General features: G+C 40.7%; 2 protein-coding genes and 1 long non-coding RNA gene across 5 annotated transcripts in view; 2 read left to right on the plus strand and 1 right to left on the minus strand.

Annotated features, from left to right (window-relative positions):
- The window catches only part of rasgef1ba (RasGEF domain family, member 1Ba), a 113,738-nt gene that overhangs the window by 70,737 nt on the left and 18,156 nt on the right, over positions 1 to 24,845 (plus strand). For 2 of the 3 annotated variants that reach the window (XM_034872894.1, XM_034872895.1), the window contains exons 4-6: positions 19,737 to 19,919; positions 20,257 to 20,379; positions 20,553 to 20,690. In XM_034872894.1, coding sequence (XP_034728785.1) covers positions 19,737 to 19,919; positions 20,257 to 20,379; positions 20,553 to 20,690 — 444 coding nt within the window. Of the gene's footprint in view, positions 1 to 12,339; positions 12,649 to 19,736; positions 19,920 to 20,256; positions 20,380 to 20,552; positions 20,691 to 24,845 lie in introns of those variants that run through there. The other variant, XM_034872897.1, reaches the window with a different exon arrangement.
- On the plus strand, positions 3,161 to 7,384 carry LOC117945421. The gene is made up of 4 exons (XM_034872905.1): positions 3,161 to 3,286; positions 4,850 to 5,482; positions 5,613 to 6,202; positions 7,300 to 7,384. The coding sequence occupies exons 1-3, from the start codon at positions 3,238 to 3,240 to the stop codon at positions 6,122 to 6,124; spliced, it is 1,194 nt and encodes a 397-aa protein (XP_034728796.1). The 5' UTR covers positions 3,161 to 3,237; the 3' UTR covers positions 6,125 to 6,202; positions 7,300 to 7,384.
- On the minus strand, positions 6,095 to 7,454 carry LOC117945450. The gene is made up of 3 exons (XR_004656806.1): positions 7,309 to 7,454; positions 6,624 to 6,628; positions 6,095 to 6,208 (listed from the first exon to the last, which is right to left on the minus strand). It is a non-coding gene; the product is annotated as an uncharacterized LOC117945450 (long non-coding RNA).

Below are 24,845 nucleotides of genomic sequence, written 5' to 3' on the forward strand. Positions count from 1 at the left end.
GGAGATAATCTTTCAACATATGTCACTATACAATAGCTGTTTTATATTGTGTCCCCAAGGGCATCTTTGTAAATCAGGACAGATTTGAGAACAAAATGCAACAGCAATACTGTATTGTATCATTTGAAAAAATGCTATTGCTGTTGTTTAACTAAATTTAGATTTGGATGAGAGGAATATTACTTTCAACAAGATGGAATCTTTTTCAGTCCTTTTTCAAAAGTTGAAAAAAGAACCTCCATCAACTCTGCTTGGTTTTATTCAGAGTAACAAAGGTGCGGAGAGCCTAGCTATCAGGACAGACTAAGGAAGTCATTGCTCATTCTAGTACGCATATGATGTTCTGTGTTTTAATTGTTGTTTAACACATTTAATTGTTAAAACAGACATTTTGTTTTGCTGGACACCACCTTCGAGAAAGCAAGGCCAGCAGTTTACCACTGCTTCCAGTCTTTGGGCTAAGCTAGTGCTAAGATATACTAAACACTATAGATATCAATGTGTTAAACACACAGAGATGAAATTGGATTTTTTTCTAATTCAACAAAAAAAATCTTGGTAAGACAGCAGATAAGAAAATTGTCCAAAATTTGTATTCTTTACTATAAACATGTGTAATGCCCTGCCGCAAAGCTGACACAGCGCTGTAGAGATGGGTGGATCACAAATTATGTGATTGGTTTGAAATGACAGTAGGACAGTCGTCACAGGTCACCGCGCACTTTGAAAAAACAACATACATTTAGTCTCACTGTGTTTTAGACTAAGTTTTCACCATAGATTGTATGAAACTAGTTTTTTTTTTTACAGGCAGCTTCAACAACAGCAGAGCAGAGCGGATGAAATAATTTCTGAACAGTCCAAGCAAAACTGCCTGTAAAAACCCAGTGTTAGAATGCAAACGTAGAAAATAGTTTGAAAAAGTTATAATTGTCTTCTGCACCACTGCTCTTACTCCTTCTCTCTGGCACAAGACACAAGTCTGCACACTGCAGTTCAATGTGGCTGCTGGGATGTGTTAATCTCTCTCTTTTTTTTCTTTTTTTTTAAATGAGTCATGAAGCCAACGGCAAAGCCTAACTTTACAAAGTCAAAAAATCTATACTAAAAATTCTGAATTGTCATGACCATATAGGCTGGCTTGGTTTGAATTTCAGAAAGGAGGGTTGGACCTTAATCAGACAACCCTAGCCCCACCCAGGTAGGTGGTATGAAAGAGGTAGCTATAAGAAGATGTAGACATAAGAAGTGTAAGTGTAAACAACACAGACATAAAGTCACTATAACAGAACAAAGGCTGAAAGCTCCAAATGCAAATGTCACTGCAGGAAAGCAGACTGAATCTGCATTAGCAGCACTTTAGGACCCCCCCCCCCCCCCCCCCCCCCCCCCCCCCCCCCCCCCCCCCCCCCCCCCCCCCCCCCCCCCCACACACACACACACACACACACACACTAATTGCTGTGTTTGTGGATGAAAGACTGAAATAGCAAAATAGCAGACAGCAGACATACAGAGAATGCACAAGACGGCCTATTAGCACCTCAAAGCCTCTTTAGGAGCTATTTCCTCTAAATGGTTCCCTCTTATTATTTAAAGTTGAGCTGAATTTGTGGCCTCTTGGGACGTGTTCACACTTAGCAGTTAAAATGCATCTGGATCGCATGTGGACAGCTTTAAATACAAGTGTAACTGTGCCCAATGTGCGCTGAGGTTAGATTTGAAATATAAGTGCTTAATTTGGATTTGCAATCATGTAGCTACTTATTAGGTGAGGCAAAGATGGCATTGTCAACTTGGTTGACTGTAGGTTGACTTGCTCATTATATCCTACTCTATCCTTGTTAGAAGCAAGCCTTGAGAGCAAGCTCTCATAAAAAAAAAAGTTCGGTCAACCTTCACTTTCACCTTTTAATATCTGTTAATATCAGGTACCATCCACAACTTTTGCTAATGGAAAACCAAAAAAGACCAGGTCAACTAGAGTTGTTTGGAGATCACAAATAGCACTGTATAGAAAATACTAAAAGGGCCAATATACTTCACATCACTCTATACTATGATGGTAAGGTCAACCGTAGACCTACAGTGTTTACATTACAAAGGAATGTGTACTTGCATGTATTGGAGTGTTCAATGCATTGTGTTGCCTGACGCATAACGTGGGACTGTGTTGTGCCAAAGGTTGCTCCGGGTTTAAGTGTTTGGCTTAACAACACTGCATTAGTTTTTTCTGTGTTTGGACCCAATTGTGCCAACTGCTGTCTCTTTGAAAATAAATGAGATGGCTGCATTTATTCATGCATTGCTGTTTCCTGTGTGAAAAGATAAGATGGAACAATTTTATTTGGACTTCTAATGCTGTTTGACAAATTCTGCATATGTACATTAACCTTAACTGCCCGAACAGAAAAAGATTTGCATTTCTTTAAAATCCAAAGATAGTACTATACTTTTCCTTTTGCACCATCTTTCATTATGACTCTAGGGATACTACATGTAAGAGATATGAACACATACATACTTACCACAAAAAACTACCACAGCTTTATCAGTTGTTGCACATTATATCAACAAAAACCAATGGTGCACTTGTCTAAATAAATATTGTATATATACTATACACTGTACCATACTGCATATTAAAAAAAAATTTATATTTGATGTTAAACTCATAGTATCCTCCTTAGATACATAACATGAAACTTTAATGATCCCAGAGGAAATATACATAACTATATGATTTGTACTGATAAATATAGGACAAAGGAGAACATTGCAGATTAGGGCCATACATAATTTAAGAATATGTAATGCATTTGCAGTACAATATGTAAATGAGTATTATGGGGAAGATATTGCTTATAGCATTGGTTGGAGTTTGTATATGCAGGATATATAGAGACACGCAATCAATTGGTGCATAATACAATTTAGATATATATATATATATATATATATATATATATATATATATATATATATATATATATATATATATATATATATATATATATATATATATATATATATATATATATATATATATATATATATCATTAATCATTTATTGACTTGTCCTGTTTGTCATAATTGTCGCCATACATTTTTTTATTTTCTGTATCAATCACAACTCTGCAACACGTCAGTCGACGTCACCCGCTGAACTCCACGTCACCCGGAAGAGAGGAGTGTCGGAGTGTGAGGATTGTTTACATTTTCTGTAGCCCTTGAAAAATGAATCCACCGATGATCAACTCGACCAGCTCGGTTTCAACGACTAAAAGTAAGAATTATTAAGCAAGCGACATGTTTTGTTTGTTGTGTAACAGCCAGCAGAGAGTCAAAATTAGACAAGCATTTATGTAGCCATGTTAGCTAGATAGCTAACTGTTAGCTTCTAACCTAAGCTAGCTGTGTTTATTACAGTGAGCAGAACTAGCTTTCTAGTGTAGTTTTACTCTTTTATCAAGCTTTTGAACCATTCGTTTGAAGTTGTCCTGCTCGCCTTCTGTGTTATGAGGCTAGTATTATTCTGCATGTGTCCTAATTAGCGTGCCGGCTAACTCTCAACTGTAGCTGTGTCTGCTATCTGGCTAGTTAGCAAGCATAGCTAGCAAAGTAATGTAAGGATATGTTCTTTGCTATAGATAGACATGGATTTAGATATCTAACACAACTGGGTTTACATCACTCTAATGACTATGTCATGTTATTAAAGCCAGTTAATACATTTGTATATACGTTAAGGGCTTTACTTCAGCAATACGTGTCATGCACACTGTGTTATGATAGCAATTACATACTGTATCTTAGTTAGGTTTTAGTAAATTGCATATTTAGCTAGTTATGATTTAGTTATGATAAGGATACTGAAAGTAAAAAAACTATCATTCTACTGCTAAAACTAAGCTGCCAGGTATGCCAACCAGTCTTTACCTAAACCAATTTTGCAGATTATTTTCATCTTATTTGATACCTAACGTTTTTTCATTGTTTTCTAGTGAGATTAGTAAAACACTAATGTTTTAGTGTTCCCTAGTATTGGGAACATAAAGTGCTGTTAAGAAGTTTCCAGACTAAGACCAAGCAAAATCACAATTACTTTCATTAAACACAGGTACAATAACATTTTTGTAGCCTCTCTTGATGTACTTAAAATATAACATATTAGTAAAAGCAGTACCAGAAAGGGGAAACAAAATAACAGCAGTTATGACAGCTTAATGTTTAAGAAACATTGCCGTTGTAAGTACAACTTTAAAAATAATTAAATAAAAAGATTGAGTCATAGTTTAATTTTCTGGTTATTTCATTAAATTTAAGACCACATATCCTAGTTAAAGATGTGGAGGATATTGCCTGATGGTTGTGTATGCTGTGGAGGCAACCTTTTGTACAGGTCAAACTGTGATCTACACTCAGTTATCAGTGTATTAGCTAAAACCAATGCCATTTTATAGAGGTGTTTTAGTATGGCATCATACTGGGAGGTGTTTCTGATACTTTTTACACCTTTCATATCAGTGCGGATAAATTAAATATTTAGAAAGTCCCAACTTTCAGTATATCACAATGTAGTTCAACAGCACCACAAACTGCAGCCTATAAAATGACCATACAGTTGAATTAACACTTCTCTTTGACAAAAACTTAACATGGAAATAACCATCTTGAAGGTAGCATTTATTGCAGGGCTGTTTGAGTTGGTGCAAAATGGAGTGTAGTTTGAGCCTTACTAGAATAAATTGGATTCAATTTGTGGTTCGGAGTCAATATCTACCTCATACCCCTAAAATCATATGTGAAGTTGTTTTTGCTGTATTGAGCTGTGTTCTTGTATGTACAGGGAAAAGAGAAGCTGAGCGCTCAATTAACTGGACAGTGGAGGAAACTCAGGTGCTGCTGTGCGCCTGGAGTGACGAGCGCATCCAGAAGAGTTTGGCAGAAAACCTTCGCAACCGCCATGTCTTTAAACACCTCTCAGCCCGCATGAGTGAAATGGGTTTCTCTCGGAGTCCACACCAGTGCCGTCTTCGGGTCAAAACTCTGAAGGCTAACTATGGGAGAGCCAAGCTACAGAGAAGCATTGGCAGCTCACAGCCTTGCACTTTTAAATATTTTGCTGAGATGGATGCTGTGTTGGGTCGGAGGTCAGCGGGAGGGGAAGGGGGGCCCTATTTTGTTTCTCCACAACAGACGCCAGAGGTTCACCTTGAATCCCTTGACAGGACAGGAAGCATCCAGCCAGATTTACATTCTAATACAGAGATTAGTGGACACAATTTTGGTTCTTTGGGGAGGACAGGAAGACAAAGTTTGAGCTCTTTAGAGGAAAGAGGAGGCCTTCAGTCTTGGCAGCTCGACTCTGAAGTTAAGTTGGAGGACAGAGAAGATTCAACAGATGAGTTTGAGTTCAGCGATACAGGATTCCGACACCATGAAGTTTATCTGCAACCATCCATCCATCGTGAAATGAGTGGTATGTAAGAACCATTGTCGTTTAAGAAGTGCAGCGTTTTTTTTCTGTGCATATAACGTGTTTTAGGCTCAAAGATATTCCTGTCATCAGTAACAATCATACCCATACTGTTTCATATCCTGTGTCATAGGTACTCTAGTGGAAAACAGTGTGAGCACTCCTTCCCCACATGTAGTACCACCTCCCCCGGCTCCTCCCCCTCCCCCTCCCCCTCCTACCCAATCCACCGCCTCTCCTCTCCCTGCACCCCCAGATCCAAGCTCCAACACCCTCCTCACCTCTGGTCACCATCACGCCGAGTCTCCCTGCCTGGAACCCGCCCTCAAGCACCTGACGGAGTGCTTCCAGCGGCTGGTGTCTGAGACACGGGGCCTGCTGGTGCAGCTGGAGAGCCAACGGCAGGAGCAGGCTCGCTGGCATCAGGACCTCCTGGCCCAGTGGCTGCAGAGGGAGGAGCGCCGGCAGAGAGAGGTGGCTGAGAGGGACGAGAGGAGGGAGAAAGCTCGCATGGAGCATGAGATCAGAGTCCTGGAGCTCCTCACCAGTCTAGCCAGAGAACACGGTTGTAAATGTGGAGGCAACCAGACTGTTGCGGAGGCACCAACTGGTCCAAATCATACCATGAACAAAGGCAGAAATTAGTATGCACTCACACCAAGGATCTCGTTTTACAGGGAATGGTATTCAACCTCAGGTGGAACCAAATAACGGAACTGATAATTAGGGCTGCACAATATTTAGTTTCATCTACATCGCGATGTGCGCATGTGCAGTAGTCACATCGCAGGACGTTGCGATGTTGACACTGCAGCTTTTTTGCTGCTTAATAAAAAGTTAAACTTTCACCGTTCTCCTTTTACATGATTGTAACCAGCCGACCCTTCCCCTTTAAGACAGGTAGCCATGTGGGCAACGTGTGTATGTGACGTAACGTAAGTCCGACGGGGTTTATTGTTATGGGAAGTAAGGCTCTCAATGTGTAGAACAGTACCGTAGGCAACAGCTGCCGCAGACACAGTGATGCACATGCTTTTCCATGGGTAGTGAAGCTACAGTAGTCCCTTTTTAGGTTTGCTGCAGAGACAAACCAAATCATCTTGATAATGCAACATAATTACAACATTTCCTGGCCATTTTTCACCACAGCTGCCAGGCTAAAGCTAATAAAGTTAGCATAAAGAAACAATGGGTCTGTCCCAACTAACATTACGTTTTGGAAATTAAATTTTATTCTACCACAGCAGTCTGTGTAAGATACAACGTATTTGAAAAAAACACAAAGGACAAGTGTCCTTGGATACTAAGGGTTGTTACTAGTGAGACATGAAGGCTCTGCATGCACAGCAAACCACCAATCCCAATCAGCATTGATCAATTTATCAAACAAGCAAAGCAGGCTTCGCTAGTCGACCGCAATCTAAAAAGTTAGAGGAAGGAGCATGCATGCATTATTACTATCATTTACTTTAGCCTGGATAGTGCTAAATGAATACAATGGTGTCATGACAGTCAGTGTGTTGTACCTACATTTTCTATTCAAAATCTCTTCAGAAAAGTAGTCACAGCACTTTACTTGCTTTAGTGTTTGTAAAGCATTAAAGTTTAACAAAGAATGGCTCACAAAAGAAAAGTTCCGATTTTATTTTCTACGTAGATGCACTCCCCTACAAAATCACCCCAGAAGTCGAGAATGATTCATTATTTCCAAATAAAGCTATTAATGTCATCTTTCAAAAATTAGTCTTTTTTTTTCATATCGCAGAAAAAAAATATCGCAAAATATCGCAATGTTAGTTTTTTCCAATATCGTGCAGCCCTGCTGATACAGACACCTTCAGGACGGCTTAGTTAAGGCCTCAACCCTGAGTCATGGAGGGAAATTTCAATTGACCCAAATTCAGGGAAAAGCCCTCAATATCCATGAGTCTGACTATAAAAAGATCATTGTTGACTGACAACCTGCTGTGCTCAGAAAGCTTAGAAGATGAAACTATAGTTGAAGTGTGAAGAAGAATTTGTTCTTATATGAGAGGGTTTAAGGTGTCAGTTCATTGCACCAGATGTAATGGAACATTTTCATGCATTTTCTTTTTTAAATTAAAAATCAAATATCTAACCTGTATTCCACTGAAATCTGTTTGTCAACACGATAGCTGTTTTGTACTAATGGGAAAAGTCTTAACCTGTATTGAGGGTTGGCAGTATTGACACAATGTCACACAACGCGAGTGACAACCTCATCGCCTCCCTATTTCACTGGACTAAAAACTCACTAACACCCACTAACATCTGGCTTTTGTCTCTCCTGGGAAAGGTTACTATCAGTATTCATTCCCGGGACAAATGACTCTGCAGTAGTCACAGGTATTAGCAGTGATGGGAACGTGACAAGAGGGTGGACATGCTAATTTTCACCCCTTTTTGCGGCAATGCTGTGTGCTATCTCAGCACAAATTCCACTTGTCTCCTGCAACTGAGCAATAGTACATGCGGGACAATTCCTGTAAGACAAAAATGATATCCTAGCTTTAAATGTGGCAGGTATCATTGTGGCTTTTTTGCTTTTAGTATAACCATTATTCATTTATTACAGTTAACTGTCCCTGCAGGCTGAATTTTACCACCAACAACTTTAGTTTGTGAACAGTAGAATCAGTCTAAATTTAGGAGATTTAACTCATTTCATGCTCTGTTTCTGAAATGTTTTCCAAACTTATTAATCTAGACCTGATATCAAAGCTTAAAGGAGAATTACGGTCAATTCCCACACGTAGCTCTGTTGTTTGTATATTGGGAGTGCTGTCATTAGAGAGAAAAATGAAAACAATCGGTGCTGCCTACATCGTGTTGTCTTCCTGCTAGAGGTGGCACCCAACAGACTTAAACAGGGCAAGTTTTAAATGTGTTTTTAGCTTCTAAACATGTTTAAAATGTCATTAAAAGTGCCTACCCATGTGCAGTGATTCCTTCTGAGTGAACACAGGGAATCTGACTGCTGTAGATGTGAAAGAAATGCATGAAAGTTGTGCTAATTCAGCTCTGTTTAGTTCCGGTGTTGATACTGCATGGAGTGCTTCGGACCATCTACAAACTACTAGATTTACATGAGGAATGTATTCCTGTTACATAAAGAGAGCATACTTACACGTGAAATATAACCATAGCACGTAGAGTTATAATATCACAGTTCTGACGTTAATGGGGTGAACTAAAACAAATATCCTGACTATAAAAATGATTGCATTGCCTACAGCGCAGTTGTGGTTAGAAAATCTGCCATTGAACCAAAAAGTTATTTCCCTCAATGGCAAAGAAGTGTGTATCATTACTCATGATGTTTGACCAAGTGTCAATGAGCAAGACCCTGAACTGTGACCTGGCTGCTGCAGGGGTGGCACAAATGGGAAACATATTACTGTAAATTTCTGATGCCTACCTTCACTGCTCGGTTGAACCAATATGGGGAATGTAGCACAAACATAAAGTCACGGTTTATTTATTTCCCTGCAGGAAGATTTCAAATCCAGCACATCAGCCTGGATGGCACGCTTGCACAAGAGACCTTTAGCACAGTTCTGACACTCCAGTCAGGCTCTTTCTCCCAAGAGTAAACATCTGATGTCTTCAGTCACACAGCATGTTAATGAAGCTGTGGAAATATAACCCTTTATAGCACAGTGACTGTACTGTCACTGTTTTGGTAAAGCTCTAACACATAGTGCCCTTTTCTGTGATGGGAGTTTTTTCTTCCTGCAACGCATTGATTTACACTCCTATTTATATTTATTAAAGCTCTAGGCTTTAGCTGACCCATGCTGATTGTTACCTGAATAGACAAACTGGTGCTCTTTTACTCTGCTATTCAATACAGGCTGCCCTGAAGATACCAAGTGTGAACGAGTTGAAATGCCCCACTTCCTTTAGCTTTTGAAATGCTGACACAAGATCGTAATCAACACTGGTCAGGCTGGTATTTTATTATAGGGTCTGAATCCAGCAACAGGAATACTTAAAGGGTATGCCTTTGTTATTGTCAACACATCCCCTGAAAAGACCAAAACCAACAATGAAAATATCTAACTAGTATTACCTGAGTTTACAAAGCCTGCTTTATCTTATTCATCTGTGCCATAGAGCCCCATTGTTGTCCAAAAAATGTTAAAAACACAAGCCACATATATGCACAGATCTAGGTTATGTTGACTCAATCCCACATACACTGTTCCGCTACTTCTAATGCTCACTAGAACACCAGATGTGGATTGAAAATAGTCCCCAAAAAATGCTGTATTTCCTCCAGTTTAAGAATTGCATGTTAAAAATTACAATACATTTTTAAGATTTATATCTTCCGTATTAAGTATGAGTATGTGCTTTGGCCTGAGAGCAACAGACAGAGTAGGGAAATCAAAGTATTGCGATACGGTCTAACACATTGCTGGTTTAGGATCTTTTCATGGGATTAGTTGACATTGACAATAAGAAAAAGAAAGAGCCACTGCTCTTCTTATGATGGTTGCTTTTCATGCTATTAATTTGAGAATTGAAAACTGTTCCTCTGTCACATTCAGAGGATGTCGGTTCTTGTAGTAAATTAAAAAAAAACATAACCTAAACTGAAAGATATTTGGTTCAAGGGCCTTGTTAAACCTTTCCGAACACACACAAGTATACTGTTTCTTGTTTATCTCTATCACACATTAAGTTGAATGCCCAACATTTCTGGTTCTGGCCTGACCATTGTGTGTGTGGTGTCAGCCGGCATATAGTGTGTTCGTGTCCAACACAACGACTACAATCTTGATCTTTGTGGTCAAACTCAGGGCAGTCATTTAAGCGAGAGAATAGATGGATTAGTGCACATATGGAAATCTGTGGTAATACCAGATTACGTAATACGTCTGGATGTTGACGAGATTCGGGATGATTTGCTGTTATTTTATCGTGGATAATTACTCCGCTTCGGGAATGAGGAGGAAGTCAACCATGCACAAACAATTCTACGGCTATACAAACATCTCTTCTAGTATGTAGTCTTTGTAGAAATCCCATTTCTGTACTGTTCAGATTAACAAATATAGAACTGTTGAACTGAACTAGGGAAACATTCTGTAGCCTCGTTTTATTTTCTGTTTTCACTGAATATAAGCTTTTGTGTTACACTCATTTTCTGTGTTAAAGACTTACAGAGCAACTTCTAGGTTTTTTTTCTCTCCAATTTTTTCTCTTTACAAGTTGTCATTGTAGATGAGAATTCATTCTTATTTGACCTCACTGAATGAGTGAAAGCTAAATAAATTGAATCGACTGAACTAAGAATCCCACAGTGGCCCTCTTAACTCGGCAGATGTGACACGGAGACATTGCAAAGATCAGGGTTTGCCAGAGAACACTGCATCAAATGATTTAATACATTTTAAATATAATTGTGCATTGCGTGTTTGTTTCCAATGATTCAGTCCCATTCTGGTCTTTCATTCAATGTGAACCCTACAAAAGGCTGCTTCCATTTTCATGTGTTGCCACTCATAAACAGTTGTTACCTTGAATTACAGTATTTGGACAAAAGATGAACATCACTGTTGGTTTAAAGAACTAAGCGGGTCATTTTTTATTGGTTGTGGTGACAAAGTAAGAAACTCAGCAGCTTGGTTTGTTTCTTTCGGTGGTCTTTTTTCTAGGGAGCTGGCAGGGTAGAGTCTGTTAAATGCCCGGTCCAACCGATTCAGACATTCTGACGTACAGCTTCTCCGGGTAATGTCTTGATAAGTTTAGGTCTGCAGTGCATACATGAAAGGGACTCTACTGACTTTGTTGAAAATGTCATTTCCCCTTGTGGGATGACTAAAGTATGTATTTTTCTTGATCCCCTGACATTTGCTCTAGCGCCACCATAACATTGACTTTTGGGAACCGTAGGATCGCTGGTTCTAGTCCCCATACGGACCAAAGAATGGGGGTGGACAAGTAGCTGGAGAGGTGCTAGTTCACCCCCTGGGTATTGCCAAGGGGCTCTTGAGCACTCACTTTGACATCTCTCCATTTAGTGCATGTAGAGGTACTGAGCATGTGTGTGTAATTCAGGCTCGCGTGTAATGACAACAGAGTGAAAACATTGTAATTTCCCCTTGCGAGAATAATACATTATACATTATTATTATTATGTCTCCCACAGAGTGGATTGTAATAACTATGGGGAGCCTCTGACTTTCCATCCAGAGCCATTATCATGCCAACATTTTAATTTGTCCAGTAGTTTGATTTATGAACAACCTGCAAACCAATAACTAATTCCCACCAGCATCAGCTGTAGACTACTTGTGTTTAGACCTAATTAGCAAATGTTTGTATGCTAACACGCTAAACTAAGATGGTGAATTTGGTAAACAAAACAGGCCAACTTGTAGACTCTGTCTTGTTAAATTTAATAATTTCAAGGTGGATTCAAGGATTTTTAAAAAATATTTTTTTAAATATTGCACATTATATTATAAATCATTGTGTGCTTTAAATTAAAAACACATGCAAAAAAAACAAATTGTGAAAGAATACAAAAAAGAGGCCACCCAAAGAGATAAAACAACCCTGCACACATACACACAAACAGAAACTGATCTTAAACCTGAGAATATATGGAAGTTTTCAAAAGGAGTGTCATGCTGTGTTTCAATTTCTCCTTTGGGATTTAGATGCTTTGGCAACACAGATGGAAGGGACGTCAGAAGGAGAGTGAAAGAGTGAGAATAGATAGAGAAGGAGAAATGAAAGTGCGGGGGGGGGGGGGGGGGGGGGGTGGAAGGAGTTCTCTCCTCTGATTGGCTGCTCACTCTCCCTCACAATAAAGTCCTGAGGCTGCTCGCGGCTTCGGAGCTCACAGACACAAGAGAAGGCGGCGCAGCAACACAGCCGGAGCTGTCATTCATTCATGCGGATTCTGCTTCTCCGAAAAAACCCGTTGCTCTGAAACCGAGAATACACATTTTGCTTTCCTGCATTTATCCCTGAATAATGCAGCAGTGAGTGACTGGATCAGGGAGGGTCTGCTGGGTATCATCGCTTCGACTTATTCACACGTAAAAGGAGAAAGTCTCGGCTGTTGAAAGACTGTTTTGCACATTTTGGGAAAGGATACGAGGGGGATTCGCACCTGGATACTGCTTTTGGAGGTGAGCTGTGAGGGTTGATTTAGGAAATAGCCTATTTTGTGTTTAAGGAGATGTATTTTTATTGAATGTTATGATGTTTTTGCGCCTTGGAGACGCATTGTGGAGCGTGTCCACAATGCGCGCAGAGAGGAGAGGGTGGAAAGAGCGCACTTTCTTATCAGCAAACGAGCGTTTACATCAGCGATAAATGCTCGTTTCCCAACTTAACTGTCTGCACGTGTTAATATCGCAGCTTCAGTTAGTGTTTAAATGACCCCTTTAGTGCGACGTGAGTGCTGGCTGTGCGCCTTTATTGACTGTATCCACATCTGTTTACTCCAGAATCAAAACAAACCTGAGCAATGATACCCCGAATTAGCTGTGTAGGCTGAGTAGCAGTGTCTGTCTTTTCATTTCCCCTAAGTGATTCCTGTAATGTACCACAGTAATGGGATTGTTGAAACCAGTGGCTGACTATTTTTAACCCCCAGTACCTTTTTGTTTAAGAGGATTACCCCCACCCCACCCCACCTCTCCTCCTCCTGCAAGACAGTGAGGGATCAGTGAAGTTAATCCCACATCTCTCATGAGTAACCCTGACTTGTTCTCCTTGGCTTTCCGTGCCACTGTTCTGCAGTACAAGCATGCATTGGGGTTTCCTTAATGTGCTGACAAGTTAAATCCGTTTATTGGTGATTTGGCAGGACTCTGGCTGGCTGACAATGTGAGGGTGCCTCCTCTGGAAACACTTGAATGGGTTATGTTTTTGCAGTGGATTACATGATCGCTACTGTACTCTGGCGTTGTGTAGAGAGGTTGTGGTGGGCTTTGATTGTGCAAATTCAGACAAATGGATGCTTTGGGGATTAGGTCTCTGAAGTAACAAGAGCCTGATATGTGGTGAAAGCGGTGATGTAATTGTACATCCAAAAAGGTGTAAAGACTCCAAACCTTTGGCAGTTAAGAAGTGTGCTCCCAGCTATAGTTTAGCCGTGTTTGTATCTATTGCTTAAACCGTGTCTGATTTATTGTTCACACAGTTTTAATTTGCCAAATTCTTATGGAATTGCAGATGTTGTGTGGGGCCCTTTTTTGACTAAATTTGCTTGACTCAAAAGCAGGGACTGACTACACGTTGAGATACAGTCTTTAAAATGTGGTGAATCAATGGATTTGTCATGCGGGTGTCTAAAAGAAAATACACTTTTCAACAGAAATCCAGCCCAGCCTATAGATGCATGGGCATCTTTTGACCTGCAAATTTGTCAAATTGCTGCTTACAGAGAAGTCTTTGAGGTCAGGAATTTCCCAGTCCAGACACAACCTTAAGTAAGCCTCAATACACTAAGTTCCTTGTTTACCCTTTGTGGTAATGTTGCAGCACCTCAAAACATAAATTGAAATTTGTCTGTTTGCACATTTCTAGTATCTAATCCCAATCTTTACTTGACGTTGAAGCGTTCTGTTTACATCTCCTAATGATTCATGAGAAGAATCGGAAGTAGAAGCCATAAAGGTGTTGGGGGGGTGGGGCTCATGTGCTGTCAAGGACCAATGACACCAGCTGACAGAATCCTATATGGAAGCTGTGACTTTTACCACTCGCTGCCACAGCTGCAAACATTACCCTGTCAACACACTCATTACTGCTGTGGATGTAGTCAAGAAGTTGTGGTTGGAGGAGTGTTAAAAGGTTGAGATGTGTCTGTGGTGAGCCCTCTCTTTTCTGGTCTGTATCTTTTTGCTGCTGTCTGCTTTTTTCCATGTTTTGGCCACACTTTTTGATCGCAGCCCTCTAACAAAGGTTACCAAATAGTTTTTCTGCCTAGTTTACTTTTAAGTACCTCTGACCGCACACTAGCTTCAAACAACACTACCAACCAGCCGTCTTTATCTAGACTACTTCCACTATTCCACTGTGGCCTCTTCGCCCTCCTGTGCAGCCACTCCGCTATCTCTCACCCTCATTTCCTCAAGCCATGGATGAGTGAGATTCCTCATGCCTTTAAGGGTTTACATATTGGAGGGGGGGGGGGGCTTTTGATTTACTGTTGGTACCTCAAAGTGTCTCTGTGCCTGCACCACATTTCCCCCATTGATGTAACCCCCTCCTCCAACCCCAACAATAATAATAAATTGAATTTATATATCGCTTTTCACGAATTTAAAGCGCTTAATGACGTTAATGATAAGTGATGTTTTATTACACTGCTTAACTCAGAGCTATACTGCTTTTGACCTGTGTGCTTTTCAGTGGTTGCAGGAAAATGGCATCACAGTAAAGTACGTCTCGTGGACCACAGGAATGAATTTCTGTATGCTCAGGCTTTGTTCTTTACAGCCTCTGAACTGCTGATGGGTGCCCATCACAAGCGGTTGTAAACACTGCGGGCGGAGCGGGAAGAGCCTCCGTCGGCTCTTTGATAGCTTGTAATTTGCGCAAGCGAGGAGACCAGGCACCATCATTCTCCCTCTGGGGAAGCCGCCCCACCCATGTGTTTGGAGGCAAAAGTACCTGCAAGCTTGTGTCATTGATGGCTCTGCAGCTTGGCTGTAGTTTCACGTAAATTATTTGACATGTGCCTGGGGAAGTTTGCTGCTTTTTAAGCTGCTGCCCTTCTTTTAACAGGGCAAAAAGGGAACTATGTTGACATTTATTTAACCTTTCAGTGAATATTGGCCTGAAACTAAAAATTAATTGTTGCCCATCTCCTTAACTCACTTTTTAACTCCAAATAGGGCTTTTTAATTAATCAAAATTTCCTCAATGATTACAAATTTGGCTCATATTGTTCACAAAAACGGAGTAATGGAGAAAGAAATGGATTATTTTGCACATTATATTTTGCCAGTATACTCATATTTTGTCTTTCAGTGTAAAAAGGAAAAGTATAAAGGGAATTTCACAGTGCAAGATGTTTTCATTGTTTGATTTTTCCAATAGACAATGAGTAATCGTGTTAAATGTGTTTAATATTGACCTCAATTATTGTGATTATGATTCTTTTCCATAATCCAGCAGCTACAAAGCATACACCGCTTACTTAGTAATTTTAAACTGTAATTTCTAAACTGCCTGTTTCAGCTGAATCATCGGAGAGATTCAGTGCCATGTGATAATCAGCGGTTTAGTCTTTAGCCTATAAAATGAGAGAAAAGTCTCTGCATGGGTTTAAAAATAGGCCAGGGTTTGCATATTTAAAGAAAACCATGGTGTAAAGATGCTGGCTTAGACAATTCTGACATTCTGACATTTGATGTAATTCTTTAGTTCTAAGAAACTTCAACCTGAAAGCAACTATATGTGTATGTCTTTTCATAAGCTTGATGCTTTTTATCTGAGTACACAAACAGATAGAAATTTGAATATTCTCTGTTTTTAAATCCAATTTAAGTCCAAACCAGAATTCTCTTACACACTGAGACAGATGGCTACACACACACACACATCCACTTCCACGCAGTCTAAACAACAACACCCCCCCCCCCCCAAAAAATATGCGGCAACGCTAAACCAACAGCAACGTGCTAAGAGTTTGCTTTTACAGGCCAGAGGTCCCCCCCATCCTTCACCAGCACTACTATTACACACACACACACACACACACACACACACACACACACACACACACACACACACACACACACACACACACACACACACACACACACACACACCTGGAAGCCAAATGTAAATCTGTCTCGGTTGTTGCTGCTTGTACGCATTCTGCACTTAGTTTTTTAGGATGACGGTAAAGGCCGCAGTTGTCATGTGTGAAGAACAGACACTCATGGGTTTAGTGCGGAGATGGTGCTGGTGGTGGTCGTGTCCTCTTGCTGCACAAAACCAAACTAATTAGCATTTTCTTCTTGAGAATAGGGACCTCTGTTATTGCCAAAAGTGGCCTTAATCTTTGTAAGCAAAGCTTTTGTTTTCATGACTCACATGTAATGGTAGACATCTGCTCTCATATAAGAGAAACGAGATATTAGAAAAGAGGACAAGTGCAACATCTGATGTCATAGTGTCTATCCAAGTTTTTTTTTTTGCACCAGAGACTGCTTTCATCTTTAACTGCCCCCACTAGCATGAGATTAATCCAAATTGATCCCTCTCTGATGTCTTTGAGAAAGACCAGACATCGGAGAGGGAGAGTGGTGTAACAATACTGAACATTCAATACAACTTGTTACAAATTAGATTTTATAAAGCTTAGTCTTTGTGTTCTTTGATCTGAGGTTCATTTTAGTTTTGCTGTACGTGTATGTGTGGATTTAATTAGTTTGGTGGATGAAGGTTAGGACTCAACAGATCTAAAACCGCATCAACAAGTCAAATTAATCCCAGCCCTCAACTGGCTAATAGAATTTATGCCACCAATGAAATGCTGAAATAAGGCAGCAACAAGAAGTACACCTACACAGCGTTTGTCTGCCTTTAGAGATTCCCATTGTTGATTACTGTAGCAATTATCTTATTTTGCTTTATCTAGTCATTGTTGGTCCACAAAATGTCAGAAAATAAGTACACATGCTAAAGGCAATTTCCCCCAAGCCCTTGATGTCTCTTCCAATTCCTTTAGTCTGAACAGATGAAAACCCAGTGGGATTAAGTTAATGATGGCATGAGATAGAAAAAATGCTGCAAGAGAAAAGCAGCAAATCCTAACATTGGAGAAGCTGGAATCTACAAAGATTTACTTTATTAGGTATATAATTCTAATAAGTGAATTAGAACTGTTCTCAGTCCTCAATCACCTGCTTTTGCTGTTTATGTTCTCTTCATCTGATCCCCAGGGGTGTGTTTGGAGAGCTGCTTTGTGGACAGTAGATGTCTGTGGTTGTACTTGATGAGATACTGCAACTTCAAATGAATCTGTGGTTAGGGCTGTGCAGTTAATAGAAATGTAATCGTGAATTTAATTTTGGCTGATTAAGGGAACATTTCACAGTTGTATGTATGTATGTATGTATGTATGTATGTATGTTTTATTTTACTGTAGATTTAACTTTTTCCACAGTTTTTTTTAAGTTCAATAATTGGAACATCTATTCAAGAAGTCAACAAGTAAATTGTCATGATTTCAATATTGACCGAAATAATCACGATTAATTTTTTCCCCACAATCAAGCAGCACTATCTTTTTTAACAGTACTACTAAAAAGAGCACTTAAGCTCAGCAAAAAGCCTTCAGTGTTGCGTTTTCAAGGGTGTCCCTCCATCAGACCTGTGAACTCCCGGTCTCTCCCTCTCTGCAGGGAAGCCACATGGTCCAGCAGATGCTAAGGCCGCTGTGTTCTGACTCCTCACATTTGCCTTTCTCATGGAAATGTCCATGGTTGTCTGGCTGAATAATAGCGATGGTTTGTGTGTGCACGTGTGCTGTATGGGGCGGCGTGTGTGTGTGAAAGTGAAAAGGTGGGTGGTTTGTCTCATATGGGTTAGGGCTTAAAGTGAACTAATGAATAAACGGGTTGTTTAGGTATCTGGTTCGAGCCGTGTGATCCTGCGAAAGAAAACACAAGTGTGTATTGTGATTTAAAAATAAATAAATTTTAAAGGTTAAGCTCAAGACTTCTGTGTTAGACCATTGAAGGCTACTTAATAATACCTGTTAAATCCAACTCCGGTCTGATCAGCAGATGTTTATACCATTTTTATTTTTATTTCCTTTTTTTTCTATAGCTTATCTAAGCTTCCTTTGCAAACCAAAATTACATCACAGGACAGTGAAGCTCAGAATGTGTTTGAACTCCGTGTGGCAGTGTGTGGCCAGGTGCAGTTCATACCTCCTGGCATCCCCAGGCCTATCCGTCCCTGGCAGCACCGCTGTGCATCAGCCTTAAAAGCTTCCTGACTCGGCAGGCAGCCACGGGGCAGCATATTGTCAAGAAAAGGTGGGGGTGTGGAGGGTTCTGATGGTGTGTGGGGGTGGGGTTGTTGCACCCCCCCCCCCCCCCCCCCCCCCCCCCCCGTGTGAAAAGGCCCTTTGTGTTTCCCCAACCATAAGTCTGCCTGGCATGGGATTGAGCCGAAGTGCCAGGTTCAGAGGTCAGGAGGCTGGCAGAGGAAAGTGTGTGTGTGTGTGTGTGTTTGTGTTTGTGTGTGTGAGCTTGTTCTATCTTCGTGAGGACCAGTTTGAGTTTTAGACCTGGTGGTGGTGATGGTCCTCAGTTCATTGAAGGCACGTTTGATAACAATAATGCTTTATGCTATAACATCCATATAGCTTTGAAGTACAATATCTGGTGTGGATTTACTTATAAATCTATAATTGTTTTGGAAATTTATATTATTAATGTTTTGTTCAGTTGTTCATACACAGTGCAGTGGAAGTAAACAGGCAAGGTGGTCATACAGTGTGTGTTCAGGGTAAACAAAGTATCATCACATGTGGCAGAGCTTCAGTTTCACCCTCTCACAAGCTCTTACACGTGTACTTTTGTTTTTATGTCAGCGTGTTTAAGGACATAAAGAACTTTCTTTATGAGCACTGACATTAAATGAGTCAGAAGACCTATTGAATGAATGAATGGTCTGTAAGATTTCCCAGCAGTGTATCAAATGTGAATGTGAAACCTCCATTGGTCTTGTTTTCCTAAGAATTTGGTTTATTTCCAGCAGTTAAAGGTTGCTGCTCATGAGATGATGCACACTATTAGCCTGCAGTTACAGTTTGGCTCTAATTGGTAAGCAAGGCACCAACACTGCCAGGGTTAAGGATTCAATTCCCTGAAAAAGCTCAGTGGGGTCAAAACTCAATAACGTATCTGTTAGCTGTCTAAACTTGTTTTCCATCGTTATACAGATGACTCATGAACCTCCTGCTTTTTTCCCTCTCTCATGCTTTTGTGTCTCAACCACAGTTTGCGTTTCAACATTTTCAGTCCACCATTTGCACTTCCAAATAAACCAAACCCAAACACAGAAACCTTAAAATGAACAGCAGGGATCTAGAGGAGGAAGGCTGTGTTGACTGTAAGCAGAGTTTTGCCGTCTGTGTTTGTGTCTGAGAGCTATTTTGGATTTGTTGGTCTGCGGTGAAATATCGGACAAGAACTTAAGAGTGTCTACTGACCTTTCCTGTTTGTCCTTTTTCTCTTTGCAGGACAACATGCCTCAGACACCACCGTTCACGGGGCAGCTGAACACCGGCGGCTACAACAAGAACCTGTACCAGACCAAGGAGGAAAGCTACCCCGGCCTCTATTATCATGACAACAACCTGGCGTCTGGGTCCCTGGAGGCCCTCATTCACCACTTGGTCCCAACTGCAGACTATTATCCAGATGTGAGTATTGTTTTTCGTATCACTGGTGGATACTTTTGCCGTCTCATCAAAGTAAGGAGGTAGACCCTTTTTTCTTTGTTTTGTCTGAGAAGCTCTGGTGCTTTGAGACCCCGTTAAGTGCCAAAGTCTCTTTTTTTCTGTCTTTGATTTCTTTCTTGCGTATCTTTTTTCAAAGTTTTATTTCCCTCTACTTATATTTTGTTGTTTTAGGTATCACACACACACGCGTAACCTTTCATTTGATGTGATTTTAAATCCCATTTTCAAACTTAAATGGTACATTTGGGGGCATGCGATTAAATTTGTAGTTAACATATGTTCTTCTCCCCCCCCACAGAGGACGTACATCTTCACCTTCCTGCTCAGCTCTCGTCTTTTTATCCGCCCATATGAACTCATGTCAAAGGTGTGTCACCTGTGCATGGAGCAACAGCGACTCAGCGACCCTCAAGCTGACAAGGTACACTATATTTCATTAAAGTCAACTTCCTCTTCATGGATTTTAGTTATCAGTGAAACATTTTGTGTGTTCCAACAGGGCTCTTAGCATTGAGCCTACTAGACATTTGCACAACCTAGTTCTGGTTTTCCCTACTGTTCACTCAACACTTAAGTGTTCATCCTGCATTTCAGATGAGAGTCAGGAAGATCGCTCCCAAGATCCTCCAGCTGCTGACCGAGTGGACGGAGACCTTCCCATATGACTTCAGGGACGAGAGAATGATGCGGAGCCTGAAGGAGCTAACCCATCGGCTGGCCATTGGAGACGAGGTTAGACATTGATTTATTCATGCTGCCCACCATAGACTTGCAACAAACAAAAGTATATTCATACTAAATGAGTTAAGTAACAAAAGACTTGATGCTGATTAGATAATGGGTGTTATCACAAGCCATGGTGCATGGTGTTTTGTGGACCACACGTGCAGCAAAGCCACATGCACAGGCAGATTTTTTGCAGATAGCATTAGACTGAGGTGGAGGGGAGTATCTCTGGCAACTAAGCAGTTTTGAGGCTGACTGAGTTGAGAGAAAAGCCTCATTGTTCGGTGGCTTTTTTGTTGTCCCTGTGGCGCTCCTTCCTGGGCAGCATTTGAATTGTTTCACTGCTGAAGAGCTGAATGTCACTGGCTTAGCGTGCCATTAGCCTCTGCTGCGCTGTTTGGATCCAAGTTTATTTAGGGGGGCAGAACTGGTTTTGTCCTGTGGCCTCTGTTATCTTTGTGGCACATGCAGAGCCACCGCAGTTAGATAGAGAAACATTGTTTTGACAAGCAGTGACTCATGCTCTGGTGTGCCATGAAAGAAAACGCGAACATAAGCTAACACTGTAACAAAATGGTGACTGAAAACATGAATCTAAGTGTATATAGCTAAACATGTTGGGGACATCGGCACATTAGCTTTCTTGCCGAGAACTAGATGAGAAGGCACCTTTCAGCAACAAGGCAGTTCAAAGTGCTTTCCATTAAAAACAGTTAAAACCATTAAAAACATGTGTTAAAGAGAATGAAAAAACTGCTAAAATAGAATAAAGGAGAGGTATGAAATTCATGTAAAAGTTATAGTGCAGTGTAGGAAACAGTTACTTAAAAAGGCAGCATCAGAAAAAAAAAGCTTAGCATAAAGACTGGAATCAGTAAAACACCTGCTAGCCTGGTGAAGTTAGATAATCTACCTATCAGCATTTCCCCTGCCTCCCAGGACATGCTAAATGTCCCTAAACCATCATCTTCGTTGAAGTGTTTTCTTTTCAGTAGTTCTGTTTTTTCCCCCCAGATGATCTTTATCTTTTACAACTCCAATTAGGGGTATCAGACTTTGTACCAAATGTTCTTTCCCCTCTATGTCACCAGCGGTAGCGTTCCCACTTCACTTTTCCCAGGTCTGGACCAATAATTGGGTTAGTCATCATGAATCGGGGTTCTTTCTGTCCTGATTGTTTCACATGTGTTGTCAGCGTGCTCTGCTTGGGAAAGATTTACGTGTCTGAGTTAAGTGTGTATAACTCTGGGGGGAGGGGAGTTTTAACGATAAGCCAGCGGGGGCTTGTCAGGACCAGACAGTGATGGAGAACACAACATCCATCCATCTGTCTTGACAACAAGACATCCCTCCTTCACCGCTCAACACAAGAAAAACACACAACCCACCCATCCCCACTGTTTTTAATGCAGGGTTCACATGACTCATCAATAGCACAAGCACCAGTATTGATCTTGATTTAATCTAGTAATCAATACATTCCTCACATGACACTTGGACAAATTTACAGCTTCCCTTTGTCTGCTCTTGTGGAGCAACACACTGGGCATATGACCACCAGTATTATACACTCCCTCAATCATGGTCATAGGCACGAATGCTGTGTTTTGCTGGTCACACAAACATCTTTTGATTTCACGGTAGATTGACTGCAGTTGGCTTTAACGCAACCCTTCCAAAGATATTTGTAATGGTTGAAATCAATTCTGGCTTTGAGCCAACAGAAAGCCACGTAGTATACGATTCCCATGTATTTTCCCTTAAGGTGATGAAATGTTCGGCACTTTTAACAAAATAACATAACCCATGCCTCATTTTCTGTAAGTGTATCCAAATACTTGTACGCTACAAGTATTCTTTTAAGCCTATGATGATGGCTACATTATTAGGTAATAGTGTAGCCTTGCCCTATCTTTTTTTTTTCCACAACCGGAAATCAATGAACAGTCACCGTCTTATTGTTCTAAGTGATCATCTTTGGAGGCTCTCTTAGTGTTGTATAGATTTTCAGTGATCCTTAACTCTATGCGGACAAGTGAATTCAAATTATGCTGGGGAATTTCCCCTAAGAAGTCATTAGAAAGTATCTGCAGTAGTTCAGCTTCTCTACTTATTTAATCAGGTTTAGTATCTTTATTAACCGTTTCTAACTCACATATTGGAGGTTAAATTTAAAAGGGAAAGCCCCAAAAACCGTTGCTTAAAATCCCTCATAGGGAAAGTCTGTGTTTAAGAGCACCTAAGGTAACTGTGGTAGGTGAAAGTTGAAACAGAAAGTTGGTTCAACCGCCAGATTGCAAAATCATTTTAACTTTTGCTTTCAATTTCTATAAAAAATCTGTCCAATTGTGTGATCCTGGAGTTTCTATGCTGCTGTTCTAGCATTGTCACAGCATTAGCAAAATGCCGCCTTTTTATTGATCCCGTATTGATCCCAGATCTTTTGATACATGGCAATAACAGAAGAAAAGCCCTTTCTTTGAGTAGATAAAGGTTCCAAACACTAGATGTGTGTGCTGTTTGACAAAGTAAACAATACTTACACCCTGCAGATGTGCTGTGATATCCTGTTAGCCACAAGTGTGTGCTCATGACTAGCACAGCGTGACCAAGTACGTTTTTTAAACAAATGAATCAATTCTAAGAAAGGTTTGGTGCCTTGCTTCACAAACCACCACAGGGCTAATGTTGAGGAAGTTCAGTTGTGAGATTGTTTATTCATATATGCATAGATGATAACCCGTGATAATCGAACACTATTCCTTCGTCTTAGTAATTGTGTACGCCATGGGGCATTTCTTCGAAGAAGTCCAGCTGTTGATGCATAACGAAACAGTCTGATGACAACATCGCGGGTTTGATCAGAACTAATTTGCATTCATGTTTCTCGCTGACTCTCGGAATCCTGTTTTGACCAATGTCCATTAGCAGGTCTTCAATACAGAGTCAGACGCTGATTCTTCAGAGTGTTGACCGCAGAACTCTGGGAACTTTGGGTTAGAGTCCAGAATAGATAGAACATCTGGTCAAAGTTGTGTCCAGACCACACTCAAAACATTCCAGGACCTTGATCTCTGTAGTAAGACTGTCATTATGGATGTGGTTGGCTATATGGGGAAGCAGCAGCCAAGAGGAAAACAAGAGCTGTGATCTTGATCTGACCTCATTTGATGGTACCAAGTTCTTGCCTTCCCTCAAAATGTGCAGTTTTTTGTTTGGCACTAAGTTCTTCTTCTTATTTTTGTTTGGATGCCTGGGACACTCGATGTAAGGCAGATCTTTGGACAGACAATGGTTGTTAATCCAATTGGTGGATGCACAGTGCCCTTTTTATGGTTTAACATTTCTCTTTGAAGTTCAAAATCTGGAAAAAAGTCACTTCAAATGAAGTAACAGTTGAGAAATATGAACTTTAAACAATCGTCTTTTGTATGGTTTGGTTCATAAAAAAAGTTAACACATGTTTAAAGAAGAAAAGGATAAAATACAATGTTATTGTTCACTAGGTTGGTAGGTTGTCTTTAGCTCGCAAGACAATATGGATAAGAGAAGAACATTCAGAGTCTAGTCTACTTGTCACAGACTCGGCTGGAATTAATCAAGAAAAATCCTGTACTCGCACCATCGTGACTTGGCAACATGGATCGGTCTGTAGATAAAATAATCCAAAGAACTGCACATTTTACTGTTCATTAGTGCTGCTTGGCTAACCTGCTATAAACAGTCAGGCCTTTTGTGCGGGTCAGGTGGTGCTCCACAGGATTTGACAACACTCAGCCAAGAAAAACAGGACCTCCGGTGATACGATGGCATGAAGCAACCAGTCGTGGTGACTTGTACTGAGCGGCCGTCTGCCACCTCCGGATTACTGCCAGAGTCGATAGCACAGGGAACAGCATGCACCCTGCTAGGCACCCTCATTCGTAACGCCAATAGTTTTGATGAGCAAATGCGACTCCCTCTGCTTAGAAATGTGAAGCGTGCTGTTGTCTCAAAGATCTGTGACTATATTTATCCGACCCTGGCCCGTCCTCTGTACTGTGGACAGAAGCTACGCAGATGGCGGACTTTTGAAGTGGCAACTGGAGCGTTTTCACTGGTGATGGTCTCACTGTTGTCCAACTGTGCAGGAGTGTGGTCAAGCATTAGCTGAGTGTGTAC

The sequence above is a fragment of the Etheostoma cragini genome, chromosome 5 (assembly GCF_013103735.1).
Source record: "Etheostoma cragini isolate CJK2018 chromosome 5, CSU_Ecrag_1.0, whole genome shotgun sequence".
NCBI lineage: Eukaryota > Metazoa > Chordata > Actinopteri > Perciformes > Percidae > Etheostoma > Etheostoma cragini.